This window comes from Oncorhynchus gorbuscha, linkage group LG15 (assembly GCF_021184085.1).
Source record: "Oncorhynchus gorbuscha isolate QuinsamMale2020 ecotype Even-year linkage group LG15, OgorEven_v1.0, whole genome shotgun sequence".
In the NCBI taxonomy this organism is placed as follows: domain Eukaryota; kingdom Metazoa; phylum Chordata; class Actinopteri; order Salmoniformes; family Salmonidae; genus Oncorhynchus; species Oncorhynchus gorbuscha.
In genome coordinates, this window is record NC_060187.1 from 80,670,337 (window position 1) to 80,690,795 (window position 20,459).

The window sequence follows — 20,459 nt, forward strand, 5'->3', positions numbered from 1 at the left end:
CTTACCCCCACGCTATTGAAATGTTAACCCATGCTGAATGAAAAGCAACCCACACACCTAGCTACCCAACACGGGGAGAAGATGTGTAGAACCCTTATGGTATGAGCCCAGTCTGTCCTCACTATGTTAATCCTAGTGGAGTCATTTGTTTTACTACATTTAGCTGATCGCACCTTGACACAAACTAGCACGTCACCTCACCACAATACAGTACCAGCTTAGCAATTATGTGTTATGGATGAAATAGGTAACCAAACCAAATCTGCCTCCCCCTCCCCTCCTCCAATCCCCAGGAGCAACAATGTTCTCTGCTTCCCCTCACTAAAGCAGTGAGGGAGTAATGGAGGTGTGAACTAGAAGGAAGACGACAAGCACAGATCAAATAGAAACAGAAACAGGTGGTTATTCTATTTCACTAAAATTCTACTTACCTCCGGTATTGTGTGAATAAGCTGATATAAACACTTTCAGAGAGAGAGAGAGAGCGAGGGATAGATGGGATGGGCTGGAGGGATAGATGGGATGGGCTGGAGGGATAGATGGGATGGGCTGGAGGGATAGATGGGATGGGCTGGAGGGATAGATGGGATGGGCTGGAGGGATAGATGGGATGGGCTGGAGGGATGGATGGGATGGGCTGGAGGGATGGATGGGATGGGCTGGAGGGATGGATGGGATGGGCTGGAGGGATAGACGGGATGGGCTGGAGGGATGGACGGGATGGGCTGGAGGGATGGACGGGATGGGCTGGAGGGATGGATGGGATGGGCTGGAGGGATGGATGGGATGGGCTGGAGGGATGGATGGGCTGGAGGGAGAGATGGGATGGGCTGGAGGGAGAGATGGGATGGGCTGGAGGGATAGATGGGATGGGCTGGAGGGAGGTTGGGATAGATGGGGAGGGTGTTTGATGGAGGAACAAAGTTGCTCCCTGAGAGTGTCCTAAATACAACCCTTTTTCTCAATAGGATTTGGTTATCTAAATGAGTGCTGACTTCATGATCAGTGCTGTTGTGGAGTTTCTCCACCATAACCCCAACGTGCTCCCAGTGCATCGTATTCTAAATAATAACCTTGTTTCTCTCCTAGAGGTTTTCATGCTTAAGTCTCTCTTCCCTCTGTATATTTCTCAGCTTTTAAATGTGAATGAGTTGGCTGTGTTGCGACTATTAAACCTCGGTTGTTTGTGTTAAGAGCAGAGTCATAGCGATTCGCTAACTTGTGATTGACGCCATTGTGAAGAAGCCTTAGCTGTAGTTACACACAGAGGCAGCGATGTTTGTGCTTCTCATTGCTCTAACAAAACACCACTCTGTCCATCTCCATTTCTCCAATCTGAGGGGGGAGGAGAGTGAAGAATCGTCCAGTGTAAAGACGCATTTAACAGATAATAATGAGTTGCGGAGACTCTGTAGTTGAGGCGGGTGCTTTAGAAGTTTGAACTATGAACCTGCTGTCTCTACTAGGCCATCGCTACCTGTATTGTCTTTAATAAAATCCAGTTTCAACCCAACCAATGGGAGGGTACTACTTTCTTTGATAGTCACTGTCATGGATACCGGTAAGACCAGTCTCAGCAGTTGTCATGGATACCGGTAAGACCAGTTGCAGCAGTTGTCATGGATACCGGTAAGACCAGTCGCAGCTGTATGATAGATGTTATTTTGGTCTAGTTATTCAAAGCTGAATTGAAATGCTGAAACATTACTTATAACAGCACAAACAATGTCATTTTTTTCCCCCAACTGCTAATTTGTTCTGAGTTGTTTTGGATTTCTTGCTGTGATTTTTGTTGTGGCTGTAACCTCATGTCAGATGTAAAATATCTATACTTGCCTGTGCAGTGCACTGTCTCTGTCCAGTCCAGAAGTCCTTTTTGTTTGTTACTTTTGACCTGTTCCCTTCGCTACCTTTCCTAGATTTAGTCTCTTCTCTTTCCTCCTTTCCTTCCTCTGACGCTGTACATTTACAACTGTAGAATACCAAGTAACACCAATGAAGAAGTGATGAGTGAATTGTCTGCAAACATTCATTACTCATTAAGATAATGGACACCTATGTAAATGCTCCTCTAAATTTCCCATCAGTGTTAGTTTATCAGTGTAAAGTGTTCTGCTATACATTTCTGAATGGAAGAGATGCTGTTCTGAATCAATGGTACAGAGCAGCTTCTACTCTCACTCTGACTGTATGTATGATGTGATGCTTCTCTCTGTCACTGCTGATAATGACCAGATTAACGCAGGCCAGTTGGTTTGTGCACGTTTCCCTGCTGTACAGTAGACTAATGACTTTACGTACTTCAGCTAGACAGCGAGCCACCAGGATGGATTCAGAGATGTAATCATTTTCTTTGAACAGTTTGTTTAAATAATATTGTCATTCAATGTACTCTTGAGTTTGAAATATGTTTGTTTTGAATAAGTTTTGAGTGAAAATGCTTAAGATTTGAGGAATCTAATGGTGTGTGTGTATAGTATGCATTAACTATGTAATGATTCAGTCATGAAGGGGTGGTTGTGTTATGTTCTCCGTGTTTAGATGCATTGCTATTCTTTTTATGATCATCAATGATGTTCTATCATGAGTCTTTTGAGTGTCCAATCCTTTCCGATGCTACTGCTCTCCTCTCTACCACTGAGCTGTCCTGTAGTTCAGGGATTTACTATGTTTACCTATGACTGGCACAATTTAGACATACAGCCAGGCATTTACTTCATATGAAGACTTTACAGTTTGAACCACACTCCATGGAGTCCTACTGCATGTGTTTTTGTTTTAAAGACAGCCTCTGCATTTATGAATATTCAATTCATAATCAACCACTTGGCCTTACCTTTTAGGCACTTGTCGATCTGGGAGGATTACATAGGTGTAAGCCAATCAGAGGCAAGGTGCAGCTATTACCGTATTGCACCTATCCAATCCTTTCATATACGTGAAGTGCGTAGTAGAGACTAGGGGTTGATTTGGTGACGGGGAACAGGCCACAGAGCACTGACATGAAGACAGTACTGTACCATATTGGTTAAGACCAGTGGTGGCTGGTGGCACTTCAGATGGGGAGGACGGGCTCATAGTAATGGCTGGAACGGAATAAATTGAGTGGTATCAAACACCTGGTTTTCCATGTTTTATACTAGTCCATCCATTATTATGAGTTATCCTCCCTTCACCAGCCTCCTCTGGTTGAGTGAGGTAGTCACTGCCATGCTATTACACCCATTGTGAGATTAGTTATATTATTGAGTCTGAAGATCCTAACCCAGAAGTGGGTTACCATTTATTGTTTTCTATACACACACACACACACACATACACACGTGATTCCATCCAACAGCATCTACCCGACCCATCTGCATTTAACCTTTTTGATTGACACTGATTTTCTTGGTTGTGTAGTTCACATCCTTGCACAGAGCTCTAGTCCACATGTCTTTGCTGTCACATCCATAGTTCCTCCCAAACCAGTCCACTGCATGTATGACGCACCTTGAAATCTGGCGTTGAAAGCATTGAAGTCTGTAACCCACCCACCCAATATTCAGTGCAGTCACTGCACAGTACTTTAAATGTATTACCCCTATCCCATTTAATGAAAGGCAGTTGAGATCATATTGTAATATTACCACATCTCAGTGGCTTCCTCTCATCACCTTCATATACTGTTCTGAGAAGACCAGATAGGTGGAAGCAATGTGGGGCAAGTGTGCTAGAAGTATTTATTTCACCGGTTTCCTTCATTCAGATCAGTGTAGATGAAGGAAAGGATGCAATGAGAGCCATTGAGATGCTCTTCATACAAACATAAATAGGTTTCACCTTATGAGAGTACACACGTCTCATATCTGTGTGGTGGTGGGGTTCACAGTATGAGATATTGACAGTGAATAAGTATTTAATTGTGCTTCATAATGGTCCATATTTAAGGTAGTAGCCAATGAGAAGGACATTGCCCCTAGACACTGATCTAATATCATTTTGGAGTTTTACACCTAATGAGATTTTGGAATCAGTATTTGGGGTAACCTGTGACTTTTAGGGCAACCTGATTTCTAGGGCTTCAACTCAATTTGTCTTTCTGTGATTCCTTGTGTCCTATCTCCTCACTCCTCAAATGTATTTGAGGAGAAGGCCCAAGGTCCCTCTAGGCTGGGCATTCTACCCGTTTCAGTGTATTTTTAGTGGCACTTTACAGGTGGTCCGAAATCCCCAGTTAATTTACTCTAGCGCCCCCAAGCGTTCTTTCAATGTTTTTTCTTATACGAGCCAGTCTGCGTCACTTGCAAATCCCCTTTTCTCTAAAATTATATTGACGTTTGTTAGTACATCAACACGATGTAACTCTTTGAAGTATATTTTACTTAAGTTATTTACATTTATGTAGAATAAATTAAACCATATTTACGTGTATATCGGTAAAATAAAATGACCCAGTTATGTCTTAACTATTATACACAAAGACGTCTACAACCACTATGAGCGTTGAACCAAAATACCTTATGTGGAAAGAAATAACGAAACCCCATTGATCATATCACCATGCGCTCATTACTGGTGTCTTGACTGTACGAATTGAGATGCCAGTGGCAAGGCTTCTCAAACTAATCCTAGTTAAATGCTACTTTATATTAAAACAATGTAAACGAAATAGGCTATTCATACTATTCCTTCCAGAAGTCTGTTGAAAGTAGCCTAATTTCTGCCCCACGTTAGAGGCGAGTACTTTTGAGCTATGTGCGTGTAATAGCCTAATAACGGTGCTCTGAGCTACAATATTATCTGCTCTTCCTTCATCTTTATGCGGCCAATCAATGAATGGATGTGTGTAACTTGCTGGCTCTCACAGGGACCATCCCGGTTGCCTCACCGTTGATCAATTCTCTTCAGGTGCTGCAAAGATGCAGTGATCTCATATTGGGATGGGTTTCTTGGAACGCTCCACTCTTGATCTTGGGCGTAATTTGACAAAATGTAGGAATTGAGCATACCTATGTTAAATAGATTCAGGTCCTTTTCATGGATTGTCGGTTTTAGATTAATGCTGTGAAGTTAGTCTCGTGTACCTGAAAGTGATCTATCCGAATGTTAAATACAGATTAGTGGGCGCCACTGAGGTGTATAAATTAACGGTGAGCGCGCTTTCATTGTTGACGCTCACCAACGTGCGCGCACTTGCCAACGTCAAGTTTCCTCCCTTGCTGGCCAATCACTTTTCTTCCCCATCTACTCCATTCTTCCGGTATTATGGCAGCTTGCAGTGTAAGGGACAACGAGTGTGAAATGTTATGATTATGAGAAGTTTTCGGTGAAACAGGTGGATTAAGGATGCTCGTAACCATGATGTTACGGTTTCCCGTCTGTCGGCCGTCAGTTCGGGCAGTGCTTCACCGTCAGAGGCGCTTTAGCAAGGTGTGCAACCTTATTAAACCGTTTTCTGTTATGAAATGTAGCTGTACTGGCTTGCTGAGTACAGTATCATTGGGTTGTGTAGCCAGCCTTCTCCAAATCAGTGGTGTAGCATTGTCCTATGACCGCTCAGGTACATAGGTGTGGGTTTGTCCTCTGACAAACCATTGGATGGATCTATGAATAGCCCTGAAAGTGTTATTACGCCCAAACAAGACTGCGCTATAAACTGTCATGTCATTTGGGTCTTTGTGTGACCACAAGGTTATACATTTTTTAGGGGTGTTTGGTGGTAGGGGACAGTTCTCAATTAAGCATATTATTGGGTTCTCTCTCTCTGAAATATGCAACTACTAATGTATGTATGATCATAATACCATACATTTAGTTATGAATGCCATATTGTGTGAAGATTTGATTTAAAACGATTACATGGTAATAATATGATCCCCTTGTCTGTATTGTTGTTGTTCATATTGACCCCTGTGCTCTCTTCTTTCCTATTCCCTTGTTTCCTCATTTCTTCCCCTCTGCCTTTAGATACAGGCATCCCCTGCTCTGTCTGAGCGTGTGCGTGTGTTTGAGTCTCTCAGTGAGAGGCAGGGACAGCAGAGGACAAGCGGCGCCACGAAACAGGCCTTCAGCGTCCGATTGGCTGATGGCAGGACGATGAATGGCACCACAGGTGTGACCACGCCGTCAATCATCGCTCAAAACGCACGGTTAGCCTCTCAGATGTGTGTGTGTGTGTGTGTTATTCAGAATCCTAAAACTCAGGGAAGGGTTATACCCAGTGCTTGACATGGAATTCAATAGGTGCTGGTACTTATTTTGAGTGCTGGTACTGTTTTATATTTAGGTAAAGGAACACTGAAATACTTTTGAGCTAATATTCTATAAGAGGTGCAGGAACTCAAGCAGCAGAAATGTCGAGGTGCTGGTACTCTGCTCCATTGAGCTACTGTCCAATTCAAGCACTGTTTATCCCTCAGAACACGTGTCATGTTTAGACAGGTAGCCCAATTCTCTGATTTTTTTCCCACTATTTGGTCCTTTGATTCATCAGATCTTTTCACATCAGGTCGTTTTCAGAGCTGGTCTGATTGGTCTAAAGACCAGTTAGTGGAAAAAAATATCAGAATTGGTCTGCCTGTCTAAATGCAGCCTTAGTAACTCCCTGCAGAATCCTATAGGCCTTTCTCAGTCCCTGGGACACATAGGTGTCCCATCTCTTTGCTTTCAAATTGGAATTAGGTGATATTGGATAGGTGTAAGCAAACATATTGACATTGTCTCTAACCCTCCAACACTCTGTCTGCAGTGTGAAAGGTGCTCTGGTCTGCAGGGTGAATGGAGAGCTGTGGGAGCTGCTTCGCCCCCTAGAGGCTGACTGTGAACTACAGCTGCTAGGCTTCAACACCACAGAGGGCAAACAGGTACTTACTAAGGACATTCTCATCCCTCTAACCCAATTGAAGATGTTACATGTAGAGCAGGCAGAGGTTGACCTCTTCTCTATCTTATCCCCTCTCGCTCATCTCTTTCATTTTCTGCCTTTCTCCCCCAGGCGGTGTGGAGGACAGGAGCGTGTGTTGTGGGGTGGGTGTTAGAGAGGGTGTTTGGGGTGGATATGTGCAGAGAGGGTGTGTCAGAGTCCGGCCTCTACTGTGACCACCTCCCGGAGAACAGGTAAGATATTTCCCTCTCTTTGTAATATAATATATGCCATTTTGCAGATGCTTTTATCCAAAGCAACTTAGTCATGACATTTTACCCCCATCCGAGTAGGGGCAGTGTGGGAGGTGTTGGATGAGAGCGAGAGGGAAAAGGATACAAGGCAGTGGTCGGAGACTTGGAGGAGTTGCACTACCCCACTAACCATCCCCTCACCTTTTGGCACCTTTAAGATAGAAATGCTGCTTTGAGGGAGGGAGGGATGTCATAAGGTGAATGCACCAATTTGTAAGTCGCTCTGGATAAGAGCGTCTGCTAAATGACTTACATTTACATTTAAGTCATTTAGCAGACGCTCTTATCCAGAGCGACTTACAAATTGTAAATGTAATGTAAATGAGGGAGGGAAGGAAGGAAGGATGCATTTGTTCTCTAACAGAGCCCCTGGGAGCAGCTATCATGTAAATGGGATATTTTTAAAATCTTATTATGGGTCTTGTGGATAGATTGAGGGGGGGGGGACGATTGAATCCATTTTAGAATAAGGCTGTAACGTAGCAAAATGTAGAAGAAGTTGAGTGGTTTGAATACTTTCCGAATGCACTGTATACACAGAGAAACAGTACTTACCCCTGGTCTCTCTCCCAGTGCCCTGTCCCTAGCTGAGCTAGAGGAGAGATGTAAGGAGGCCGCTGGCCAGAGGCAGAGGCTATCCCCTCACCTTTTGGCACCTCTCTCCAGACTGGAGCTGAACAGGCAGGAAGTTACAGAGGTCTTCCAGGTCAGAGGTCATTGGCTCTGTTTGTCTGTTATTGGCTGCATCTGAAATGGCATCCTATTTCTTATGTAGTTCCCTATATAGGGAATAGGGTGCCATTTTGGACATTGCCATTGTGGTTGGAAACAGGCATTTGGATCAATACCAGTACTATTTTGGACCTTACCTGCACTAAATGTATTTGGCCTAGAGTGTTTGGTTAGTCATGTAATGACGCAGGGATAGTATGAAGTTGGTACAGAATGAGACATTTGATGGCATTACGGTTATGGCCCACAGTATTCTAGAATGTAGGTGTGTTGCTTTGCTCCCACCTGTAGCAGCTTGTGGAATTGACTGTTTACATGTGTTGCCTTTAACCTCTGTAATGGTCATCTAGGAATGTCTGTAATTCAAGGCGTGTGGCTGTGATACAATAGTGTGTACGTGTACTAACTGACTGTGTTCTGTCATCTAGGACAATGCTCTGAGACTCCAGTTGATTGAAGAACAGATGAGTGGTCCTACTGTCACAGTCTACAGGTTTGTTGCTCATCATCTCACAGCCTGATACAACACTCCACATGGTAATGCTACAGTCATGGTCTGTTTTTAAGGAGAAATGACTGTATACTAGGATGATATGTCCATCTCTTCCTGTTCCGTGTGTGGGTCAGGTGTGGAGACAGCATAGGAGTCTGCAATGGTCCTCTCCTCCCTAACACTGGTCTCCTCAAGGTCTTCAAGATGCTGCAGGTGTGTGTGTGTGTGTGTGTGTGTGTGTGTGTGTGTGTGTGTGTGTGTGTGTGTGTGTGTGTGTGTGTGTGTGTGTGTGTGTGTGTGTGTGTGTGTGTGTGTGTGTGTGTGTGTGTGTGTGTGTGTGTGTGTGTGTGTGTGTGTGTGTGTGTGTGTCAACCTGCCTGCATATCAGTTCAGTAAGGAATATACAGTTCTTGTCTTCTTCTCATGACATCTAAACTACACTGGATGTAAAAATTGAATGTACAGGATAAAATGGGTTTCCATCGCATTTTCATCTCTACTGATGGTTTTGTCACAAACCATGTTGAGTTATGTAGTGAATGTTCCCACTCTGGTCTGGGCATGTGTGCTGTAGCCAACAGCTGGCACATAGTGTGGGTATAGCCTACATGATGAGATTATTATGGACAAAAGAGCAAGATTATTTTTATTTGTCAAAAGGCAGCCAAGCATCAGATCCTTGATACAGTATTTGTATTTGGAAAGGAGCATCAAGCTCACCACCTTGTGTTTACACCACCCTGAAGTTCATAGTTCAAGTTGAATCTGTACTCTAATAAACTGCATGCTTTCCTGACGTGTCGTAGTGGGAGGTCCACACAGACTTGTCATCGCGTGACTCCAAGTTTACTTCGTTGTGATGGTTATTATATGAATATTTGCTCATAAAAGCATTTCCATTTTATTTTTAGACACTAAATGATCCCACCTTGTCTAGCGTATTTTGTCTACATTTGGAAAGTTTACCGACAAATTTGTTGTTTCCATCCATCCATCCTGTCATGACTTTTTTTATCCAACATGTACTTTACTCAACAAAGGTTGGATGGAAACCTGGTTACTGTTTAACTCATAACATGGGCTGTGACATTACCATGCAATATAGCCATTAACTCCTGATACTCCTCCTTCCTGATACTAATGTGTACTGGGGCTGCACAGGTCACACTGGAAATTCCTTACTGGTAAATGACAGTCACTCGCCAGTTAAACGACGCACTGGAGACTAACAGGAGACTAGTCAGAACAACATGTCACATGGAAGACAAGCGAAACAAAACGCTGTTTGTTTTTTTCCTAGAACCATTAGAACTGTAGCTTGGTAGCCTGTGATGCCAACAATGACCTATTTGCTGGTGCTGAGCAATTAGTGCTTGAGGTCTGTTCAGTTTCGGTTTGATGATCTGGTTTATCTCTACAGAAACTGCACATCGAGCTCACAGAAAAAATAATGAACTAAATCAAATTCAAATAATTGAACTGACATTGGTCAATTAGTTGTTTTAAAAACCAACATTTCGGTTAATCGCTCAGCACTACTGTTTTTTTTTCAAAGTGGAATTTCCATAATGGTATTGTACTGGTCAGAATGGAATTTCCACTTTCCACGCTGGGAGAGCAATAGCCACAGGATATTGTGATTGTCAGTGACCAGTTTCCTGCCCCCGCCAAGTCAAATCCTGTCAATCTTTATTGTCCCAAGGGGAAATGCAGCCCCTGCCCATTATATGTAGAACAGTGGTTCCAAAATGGTGGCTATGGAACAAAGATGGCTGGTATAGATATATATATATATTACTCACTACCTACCAGTCAAACATTTGGACACACCTACTCACTCAAGTGTTTTTCTTTATTTGTACTATTTTCTACATTGTAGAATAATAGTGAAGAGATCAACTATGAAATAACACATATGGAATCATGTAGTAACCAAACAAGTGTTTAACAAATCAAAATATATTTTATATTTGAGATCCTTTTGCTTTGATGACAGCTTTGCACATACATTACATGTTGCCTTTTATATTTGGGTTCAGTATATTACTCTTTTCTACTCTCTCTCTTTCTCTGTCACACTCTGTCTTGTCTGTCCCCCCCCCTCTTTCTGTTCAGGTGTCTCCTGTAACGTTGACCAATCCTGTTGGCACGTCAGGCGTGATGCGTGTGATGGGTGTGGCCTTCCCAGGAGAGAGGGAGAGGGAGGAGTGGGAGAGGGAACAGGAGGAGACACGGAAGAGAGACCACAGACGCATCGGCAAGGTGAGGTGGACGGGGAGCGGGAAGAAAAAGGATCTAGGCCCAATAAGCATAGATATATAAACAACTGGAGACAGGTTGTCATTGGTACCACAGCGCTACTGTAGTTAGCGGAGTAGTGTAGAAACTATTGCTAACAAACTAACCTATTTTAGCAGGCTAGCTTAGCATCTTGGCTAACTGAGAGGCAAGTGCGACGGTGTCTCAAATGGAGCGTATAGTGATATGGGGGAGGTGTGTTTTGCCTCCAGGACCAGGAGCTGTTCTTCTTTAATGACGTCAGTCCTGGAAGCTGCTTCTTCCTGCCTAAAGGAGCTCACATCTACAACACACTCGCTGACTTTATCAAGGTAACACACGCGCACACACAGACGCATCACAATTTTTATGCTTGAAATTTTTATTGATATAAAATAGACTAACTTACACACAAATGTACTATACGTACTATACTTACCAATCCTATCTTACTAGCTACTGCTTCTACAAAATAGATCAGATATTCACAGGAAGCCTATCTCTGCAGCCAACTCCAACACCCCCGGAATGGCTTGTAGTTTCTCCATCAGAAAAATGCCACTGGTCTCCTGGTCCCAGTTTTTCACAAATTGTCTATCTGTATTTCGTCTATGGGATAGTGTTAAATGCATAGAAATAGAATGGTCAAACCATTAACTTGAATTAGGAGTCCAGTTCTATTCATTCTATTTCTATGCATTTAACACTATCTGACAGATAAACATTGTCAAATAAACTTAATTTAATTGTTGCAAGCAGCACAGTTAGTCACCTAACACATCTGGATAACATGCAGACAGCCTAACCAGCTCTGCTAGGGTGAGTAAAATGGTCAGAGTGAGGTGTTCTCTCATTTGTGTCTGGAAGTAGCTAGCAAGTTAGCCAACTTTAGCCAGTTAGTTTAGGTGATTAACTGCCGTTGTGAGGTCAGAACGCTCGATCAACCCTACTCCTCGGTCAGGGCGTCCAGTGTGTGCTCTGAAAGCTTCTAGAGCGGAGCGCTCTGAATTTCCGAATGGAGAATCTGACAACACTCTGAATTGACGAACGCCCAGAGCGCTCTCTGAGCACACTATGGTACTCCGGAGGGAATTTATTAACACCCCCTTAGTATTTTATATGATTTTTTAATAGAATGGCCACAACAATCAGCGAAGTACCCTTCCGTGCGCGCACACACACACACACACACACACACACACACACACACACACACACACACACACACACACACACACACACACACACACACACACACACACACACACACACACACACACACACACACACACACACACACAGCCACTAATTCAAACATCTTTACCATGACGGTGACCTCAGGACACTCCTGTTGTAGTCAGGAAATCACCCCAATTACTACACTGTGACTGTCCGTTTTCCAAATAACCCTGGATGACACACGCACAGAGAAGAAATGTGTCTGTAATAATTAAGTTGTTACATCTCTGTTCCTCCCTTTCTCTCCACCCCTCCCTTCTCGTCACCCCCCCCAGACTGAGTACAGGAGGCGTGGCTTCCATGAGGTTGTGACCCCTACTCTATACAGCACTGCACTGTGGGAGCGTTCAGGTCACTGGGAACACTACAGTGAAAACATGTTTACTGTGACCGGTGACACACACACCTATGCACTCAAACCCATGAACTGTCCTGCACACTGGTGAGAACACACACACCCCTACATTCTGTCATACTCTGCCCCACACACTGTTCAGGACCTCTCAATAACAGCTCTCTCTGTTCCAGTCTGATGTTTGAGCAGCGTGTAAGGTCATGGAGGGAGCTCCCGTTGCGTTGGGCCGATTTCGGGGCACTGCATCGGAACGAGCTGTCCGGCGCTCTGGGTGGTCTCACCCGGGTCCGCAGGTTCTGCCAGGATGACGCACACATCTTCTGCACTCCTGAGCAGGTACACACACACACACACAATTCCTGTCATTTGAACCTTTTTGGATATTTGTCTCACATTTTCCACCCTGGAATTTCTAGGACAGCAGACAGTGGGAGAAAGTGTGCTTGTATCCCTGACTCCCCCAATGATTCCCTTATCCCATTAAACCACACACACACTTGCGCTTATACACACACTGATTCACATGATATTGTGAGGTTTGTTTTCCACTTTGGCTAATCCAATCACTGGAACAGTCAATAAATCAACTGTTCCTCCTCACTCATCTCTAAGTTAACCCTTAACCCTGAAAGCCCTGGGCTCTCCAGTTTCACATCTGTTTATTTATACTGTCTTTTACAATGTTGCATTTACATTCTCTATTCTGTCTCCCATCACTCTGTCCTCCTTGTCTGGCTGTACCCCTGCCCCCCAATCCCTTCCTGTACCCCCCCACACACTCTCTCTCTGTCAGTTGGAGGAGGAGATCATAGCGTGTTTGGACTTTGTGAGGAGTGTGTATCGAGTATTTGGATTCTCCTTCCACTGTCTCCTCTCCACCCGACCTACACCCTGCCTGGGGGAGCCTGCACTGTGGGACCACGCTGAGCAGGTACACACACCACACACACACAACATACAGACAGATGTACACGCACAGAGCCAGCTGTGTAATTGTGTTTACTGTCCCACAAGTGATGTCTATAAATCCCAGCACATAGCCTCTATTTTAATCATAATGACATCACGTAATGAGGGACACTTATCCAATCAGTGTTGATATATGGCCATGTGGATGTGACAAACTCAAAGCCCTGTCTGTTCTGTGGCTGCTGTTTATGCTCCCTGCCTCTTCCTCTGTGGAGTAAAGCTCAGGAAATTAACACAGAGGAGAAGCTCAATGGAGAAATGAGATCCTTTCTTTCCATTTTTCTCTTTCCCACTTTCTTTCCCTCTTTCACTCCCCTCCCTCTTGTCCCCCTCACTCTCCTCTCTCTCTACCTCTCGCTACCTCTTTCTCTCTGAGCAGCAGTTGGAGAGAAGTCTGCAGCAGTTTGGAGAGCGCTGGCAGTTCAACCCAGGAGATGGAGCATTCTACGGGCCAAAGGTCAGTTACACAAGACCCTTCTGTCTGAACGTTGTGTAACACTGCAACCCGCCCTGAACAGAGCCATGTTATTAACACTCACACACTCCCACATCTTCCTGTTGTCCTAGATTGATATCCAGATCAAGGACGCCATTGGTCGACAGCACCAGTGTGCCACCATCCAATTGGACTTCCAGCTACCAATCAGATTTGACCTGGAGTATGTGGGGTGAGTCACTCATCTATGTCAGTTCAACCTGTGTGTTCTGGGATGTTCCCTGATGCAGCTTCTGCTCTTATCTAACTGATGGTACATTTAATTGGGATGCACATGGCTGTCAACATTATTAGACTGAGGGAATTTAAAGCTAGAATCCTAAGTTGTTGCATCTGTTTTTGGACTTATAAATGAATTTTATATATTATAATCTCAGCAAAAAAGAAACATCCCTTTTTCAGGACCCTGTCTTTCAAAGATAATTAGTAAAAATCAGAATAACTTCACAGATCTTCATTGTAAAGGGTTTAAACACTGTTTCCCATGCGTGTTCAATGAACCATAAACAATTAATGTCCATGCACCTGTGGAACAGTCGTTAAGACACTAACTGCTTACAGGCGGTAGGCAATTAAGGTCACAGTTGTGGAAACTTAGGACACTAAAGAGGCCTTTCTACTGACTCTGAAAAACACCAAAAGAAAGATGCTCAGGGTCCCTGCTCATCTGCGTGAACGTGCCTTAGGCATACTGCAAGGAAGCATGAGTACTGCAGATGTGGCCAGGGCAATAAATTGCAATGTCTGTACTGTGAGACGCATAAGACAGCGCTACAGGGAGACAGGATGGACAGCTGATCATCCTCGTAGTGGCAGGCCACGTGTAACAACACCTGCACAGGATCGGTACATCCGAACATCACACCTGTGGGACAGGTACAGGATGGCAACAACAACTGCCCGAGTTACACCAAGAACACTCAATCCCTCCATCAGTGCTCAGACTGATTGCAATAGGCTGAGAGAGGTTGGACTGAGGGCTTGTAGGCCTGTTGTAAGGCAACAACGTATCCTATGGGCACAAACCCACCGTCGCTGGACCAGGAAAAAAGTGCTCTTCACTGACGAGTTGCGGTTTTGTCTCACCAGGGGTGATGGTCGGATTCGCGTCTAGGGCCATTCCCCCCAGAAATGTCCGGGAACTTGCAGGAGCCTTGGTGGAGGAGTGGGGTAACATCTCACAGCAAGAACTGGCAAATCTGGTACAGTCCATGAGGAGGAGATGCACTGCAGTACTTAATGCAGCTGGTGGCCACACCAGATACTGACTGTTACCTTTGATTTTGATCCCCCCTTTGTTCAGGGACACATTATTCAATTTCTGTTAGTCACATGTCTGTGGAACTTGTTCAGTTTGTCTCAGTTGTTGAATCATGTTATGTTCATACAAATATTTACACATGTTAAGTTTACTGGAAATAAACGCAGTTGACAGTGAGAGGATGTTTATTTTTTTGCTGAGTGTTTATACGTACATACATACAGTTGAAGTTGGAAGTTTACATACACTTAGGTTAGAGTCATTGTTTTTCAACCATTCCACAAATTTCTTGTTAACAAACTATAGTTTTAGCAAGTCAGTTAGGACATCTACGTTGTGCATGACACAAGTATTTTTTCCAACAATTGTTTTCAGACAGATTATTTCACATAAAATTCACTGTATCACAATTCCAGTGGGTCAGAAGTTTACATACACTAAGTTGACTGTAACTTTAAACAGCTTGGAAAATTCCAGAGAATTATGTCATGGCTTTAGAAGCTTCTAATTGAAATAATTTGAGTCAATTGGAGGGGCACCTGTGGATGTATTTCAAGGCCTACCTTCAAACTCAGTGCCTGTTTGCTTGACATCATGGGAAAATCAAATGAAATCAGCCAAGACCTCAGAACTTTTTTTTTTGTTCACCTCCACAAGTCTGGTTCATCCTTGGGAGCAATTTCCAAATGCCTGAAGGTACCACGTTCATCTGTACAAACAATAGTACGCAAGTATAAACACCATGGGACCACAAGCCGTCATACCGCTCAGGAAGGAGACGAGTTCTGTCTCCTAGAGATGAACGTACTTTGGTGCGAAAAGTGCAAATCAATCCCAGAACAACAGCAAAGATCCTTGTGAAGATGCTGGAGGAAACGGGTACAAAAGTGTCGGATTGTAGGATTTTTGAATATATTTGCAAATTATGGTGGAAAATAAGTATTTGGTTAATAACAAAAGTTTATCTCAATACTTTGTTATATACCCTTTGTTGGCAATGACAGAGATCAAACATTTTCTGTAAGTCTTCAAGGTTTTCACACACTGTTGCTGGAATTTTGGCCCATTCCTCCATGCAGATCTCTAGAGCAGTGATGTTTTGGGGCTGTTGCTGGGCAACACGGACTTTCAACTCCCTCCAAAGATTTTCTATGGGGTTGAGATCTGGAGACTGGCTAGGCCACTCCAGGACCTTGAAATGCTTCTTACGAAGCCACTCCTTCGTTGCCCGGGCGGTGTGTTTGGGATCATTGTCATGCTAAAAGACCCAGCCACGTTTCATCTTCAATGCCCTTGCTGATGGAAGGAGGTTTTCACTCAATCTCACGAAACATGGCCCCATTCATTCTTTCCTTTACACGGATCAGTCGTCCTGGTCCCTTTGCAGAAAAACAGCCCCAAAGCATGATGTTTCCACCCCCATGCTTCACAGTAGGTATGGTGTTCTTTGGATGCAACTCAGCATTCTTTGTCCTCCAAACACGACGAGTTGAGTTTTTACCAAAAAGTTATATTTTGGTTTCATCTGACCACATGACATTCTCCCAATCTTCTTCTGGATCATCCAAATGCTCTCTAGCAAACTTCAGACGGGCCTGGACATGTACTGGCTTAAGCAGGGGGACACGTCTGGCACTGCAGGATTGGAGTCCCTGGTGGCGTAGTGTGTAGGCTTTGGTAGACTTTGTTACTTTGGTCCCAGCTCTTTGCAGGTCATTCACTAGGTCCCCCCGTGTGGTTCTGGGATTTTTGCTTGCCGTTCTTGTGATCATTTTGACCCCACGGTGTGAGATCTTGCGTGGAGCCACAGATCGAGGGTGATTATCAGTGGTCTTGTATGTCTTCCATTTCCTGATAATTGCTCCCACAGTTGATTTCTTCAAACCAAGCTACTTACCTATTGCAGATTCTGTCTTCCCAGCCTGGTGCAGGTCTACAATTTTGTTTCTGGTGTCCTTTGACAGCTCTTTGGTCTTGGCCATAGTGGAGTTTGGAGTGTGACTGTTTGAGGTTGTGGACAGGTTTCTTTTATACTGATAACAACTTCAAACTGGTGCCATTAATACAGGTAACGAGTGGAGGACAGAGGAGCCTCTTAAAGAAAAAGTTACAGATCTGTGAGAGCCAGAAATCTTGCTTGTTTGTAGGTGACCAAATACTTATTTTCCATCCTAATTTGCAAATAATTAAATTAAAAATCCTACAATGTGATTTTTTTCTGGATTTTCTTTCTCATTTTGTCTGTCATAGTTGAAGTGTACCTATGATGAAAATTACAGGCCTCTCATCTTTTTAAGTGGGAGAACTTGCACAATTGGTGGCTGACTAAATACTTTTTTGCCCCACTGTATATTGAAGCAACGTCTTAAGACATCAGTCAGGAAGTTAAAGCTTGGTCGCAAATGGGTCTTCCAAACGGACAATGACCCCAAGCATATTTCCAAAGTTGGGGCAAATGGCTTAAGGACAACAAAGTCAAGGTATTGGAGTGGCCATCACAAAGCCCTCACCTAAATTCTATAGAAAATTTGTGGGCAGAACTGAAAAGGCGTGTGCGAGCAAGGAGGCCTACAAACCTGACTCAGTTACACCAGCTCTGTCAGGAGGAATGGGACGAAATTCACCCAACTTATTGTGGGAAGCTTGTGGAAGGCTACCCAAAATAAAAGCTGAAATAAATAATGCTCTCCACTATTTTTCTGACATTTCACATTCTCTTAAAATAAAGTGGTGATCCTAAACGACCTAAGACAGGGAATTTTTACTAGGATTAAATGTCAGGTATTGTGAAAAAATAGTTTAAATGTATTTGGCTAAGGTGTATGTAAACTTCCAACTTCAACTGTGCATACATATACATACACACACTACCGTTCAAAGGTTTGGGGTCACTTAGAAATGTCCTTGTTTTTGGAAGAAAATAAAAACAATTGTCCATAAAATAACATCAAATTGATCAGAAATAGGGTGTAGAGATTGCTGATGTTGTAAATAACTATTGTAGCTGGAAACAGCTGATAAAAAAAATAAAAAAAAATAATGGAATGTCTACATAGGTGTACAGAGGCCAATCATCAGCAACCATCACTCCTGTGTTCCAATGGCACGTTGTGTTAGCTAAGTTTATAATTTGAAAAGAATAATTGATCATTAGAAAACCCCTTTGCAAGTATGTTAGAACAGCTGAAAACTGTTGTGCTGATTTTAAAGAAGCAATAAAACTGGCCTTCTTTAGACTAGTTGAGTATCTGGAGCATCAGCATTTATGGGTTCGAAATTGCCAGAAACAAAGAGCTTACTTCTAAAACTCGCCAGTCTATTCTTGTTCTGAGAAATGAAGACTATTCCATGTGAGAAATTGCCAAGAAACTGAAGATCTTGTACAGCGCTGTGTACTACTCCCTTCACAGAACAGCACAAACTGACTATAACCAGAATAGAAAGAGGAGTGGGAGGCCCCGGTGCACAACTGAGCAAAAGGACAAGTACATTACTGTCTAGTTTGAGAAACAGACACCTCACTAGTCTTCAACTGGCAGTTTCATTAAATAGTACCCGCAAAACACCAGTCTCAATGTCAGCAGTGAAGTGGAGACTCTGCCTAGAAAGCCAGCATCCCAGAGTTGCAAAGAAAAAGCCATATCTGAGACTGGACAAAATAACAGACACTGGACAATGTTTGTAAACAACATAAATAAACACTGTATAGCCTCAGAACAAGGTTAAACACATGTTGATATCATGGATGGTCAGTCCTTGCATCCATAGCTCTGAATTTCAGTGGTTACATTTCTCCAGGCTCATCCCTTCAGAGGTGGGGTGTCTGCTTTGTTATTGTAGCTTTAAGATTGAAGTGATCATCTCTACCCCTTTCTCCCAACATCTTTCTCTCTTCCCTCACCCTCTCTCTCCCTTGCTCTCTTTCACCCTTTCTCTCGCTCTCAGGGGGGATGGAGAGACCCACAGACCAGTGATGATCCACAGAGCTGTTCTGGGATCACTGGAACGCATGATCGCTATATTGGCTGAGAATTTTGGGGGGAAATGGTGAGAAGTGTGTCTGTGATTTGATTAATCTAAAATGATTCCGCTTTGGTTACCCACATTTCTCTTACTCACTCCGTCTCTCCGTCTCTTTCAGGCCTCTGTGGTTATCTCCAGCGCAGGTCATGATTATTCCTGTAGGGGGGAGGTAGTGAGTCATATGCGCAACAGGTCAGGACTCATAATATCAGATCTGGGTCCATATGTATCAAGCATCTCAGATTTGGAGTGCTGATTTAGGGTCAGTTTTGCATTTTGGATCTCAATTCTTAAGATTAAATGAAAAGGAGGAACCTGGTCCTAGATAAGCACTCCTGCTCTGAGACACATTATACACTTGGCCCTTGTACTGCAGGCTGAAATCAACCCCCCCCCCCCCCCCCCCCACGTGACCAAACACAACATGACTCAGCACACAAAAGCTGTACCCCTCAGTGACTCCAGAGGTTGAAGGTTAATCCAACACTGTACCCATACACGGTTCATGACTCTGAAAAGGACTTGATTTGAGGTTAATTTTGATCAGGTTTTCTACAAGTTCCATCTGCCACATGATTAATGAGCCAGCAGCAGGTAAGACCAGACACAGGAGATAACATGGAATATAGACATGTAATGTTTCTGAGGCCTTTATCAGGACACGGCTCCTGTTTCTGTCTTGACTTGTCTTGTAAAAAGCCTGCCAGTCACAACATTGCCAATACATCCTCCTGTATGTAATGCGCATGTAGCCCCAGGGGAGGAGAATCTATCAACACTGCTGATCTGGGGTCTGTCATGATGATACATAGCCAGTTAATACAGCCACCAGTGTCTCGGCCCTCAGGGTGGATTTTAAAAGGTGCCGTCCTACTGGTATTCTACCGTAGCCTGGTTCCTGTCTCCTCTACCACCACTGTGAGTGATGTGTGTTTTGCTCTTGTTAAGGTGGTCCGACAGTTCCGCGAGGCTGGCTTCATGGCTGACGCGGATGATGACCAGGGTGCCACCTTAAATAAGAAGATCCGCTCTGCACAGCTGGCCCAGTACAACTACATATTTGGTAAGAGTACGTGGGTGAACATGGATTAGATTACTGCCACAGCTTGTAAACATATTGATTCAATAATTGTTTATTTCTCTGTGTGTGCGTGTGTGTGTGTGTGTGTCCAGTGGTAGGTGAGAAGGAGTGTGTGGGTGGCACGGTGAGTGTAAGGACCAGAGGGGGGAAGCAGCTAGGGAGGAGACCGACAGAGAAGGTCCTGGCATCACTCACACACCTACGAGACGCACGGAGCAACCAGGATGACTTCTAACACACACACCTGTTGTGGATTAACAATTGCTCACTGTACTTTTGTAATAAAATATAATAACTTAAATTATAAAACTCTTCTGGATGTCTTTTGAACACTTTTTCTGTGTAACTGTCATTATGGACATGGTCATGTTAATG

At 43.7% G+C, this 20,459-nt stretch overlaps 1 protein-coding gene across 1 annotated transcript; it reads left to right on the plus strand.

Moving 5' to 3' along the window:
* The first annotated feature begins 5,216 nt into the window (after positions 1-5,216).
* LOC123997344 (threonine--tRNA ligase 1, cytoplasmic-like) lies at positions 5,217-20,386 on the plus strand. The gene is made up of 18 exons (XM_046301482.1): positions 5,217-5,412; positions 5,950-6,131; positions 6,731-6,845; positions 6,977-7,098; positions 7,732-7,864; positions 8,319-8,383; positions 8,518-8,596; positions 10,499-10,645; positions 10,894-10,992; positions 12,175-12,341; positions 12,428-12,590; positions 13,048-13,185; positions 13,603-13,680; positions 13,791-13,891; positions 18,926-19,027; positions 19,122-19,172; positions 19,927-20,066; positions 20,177-20,386. The coding sequence occupies exons 1-18, from the start codon at positions 5,329-5,331 to the stop codon at positions 20,317-20,319; spliced, it is 2,109 nt and encodes a 702-aa protein (XP_046157438.1). The 5' UTR covers positions 5,217-5,328; the 3' UTR covers positions 20,320-20,386.
* Positions 20,387-20,459: the final 73 nt, after the last annotated feature.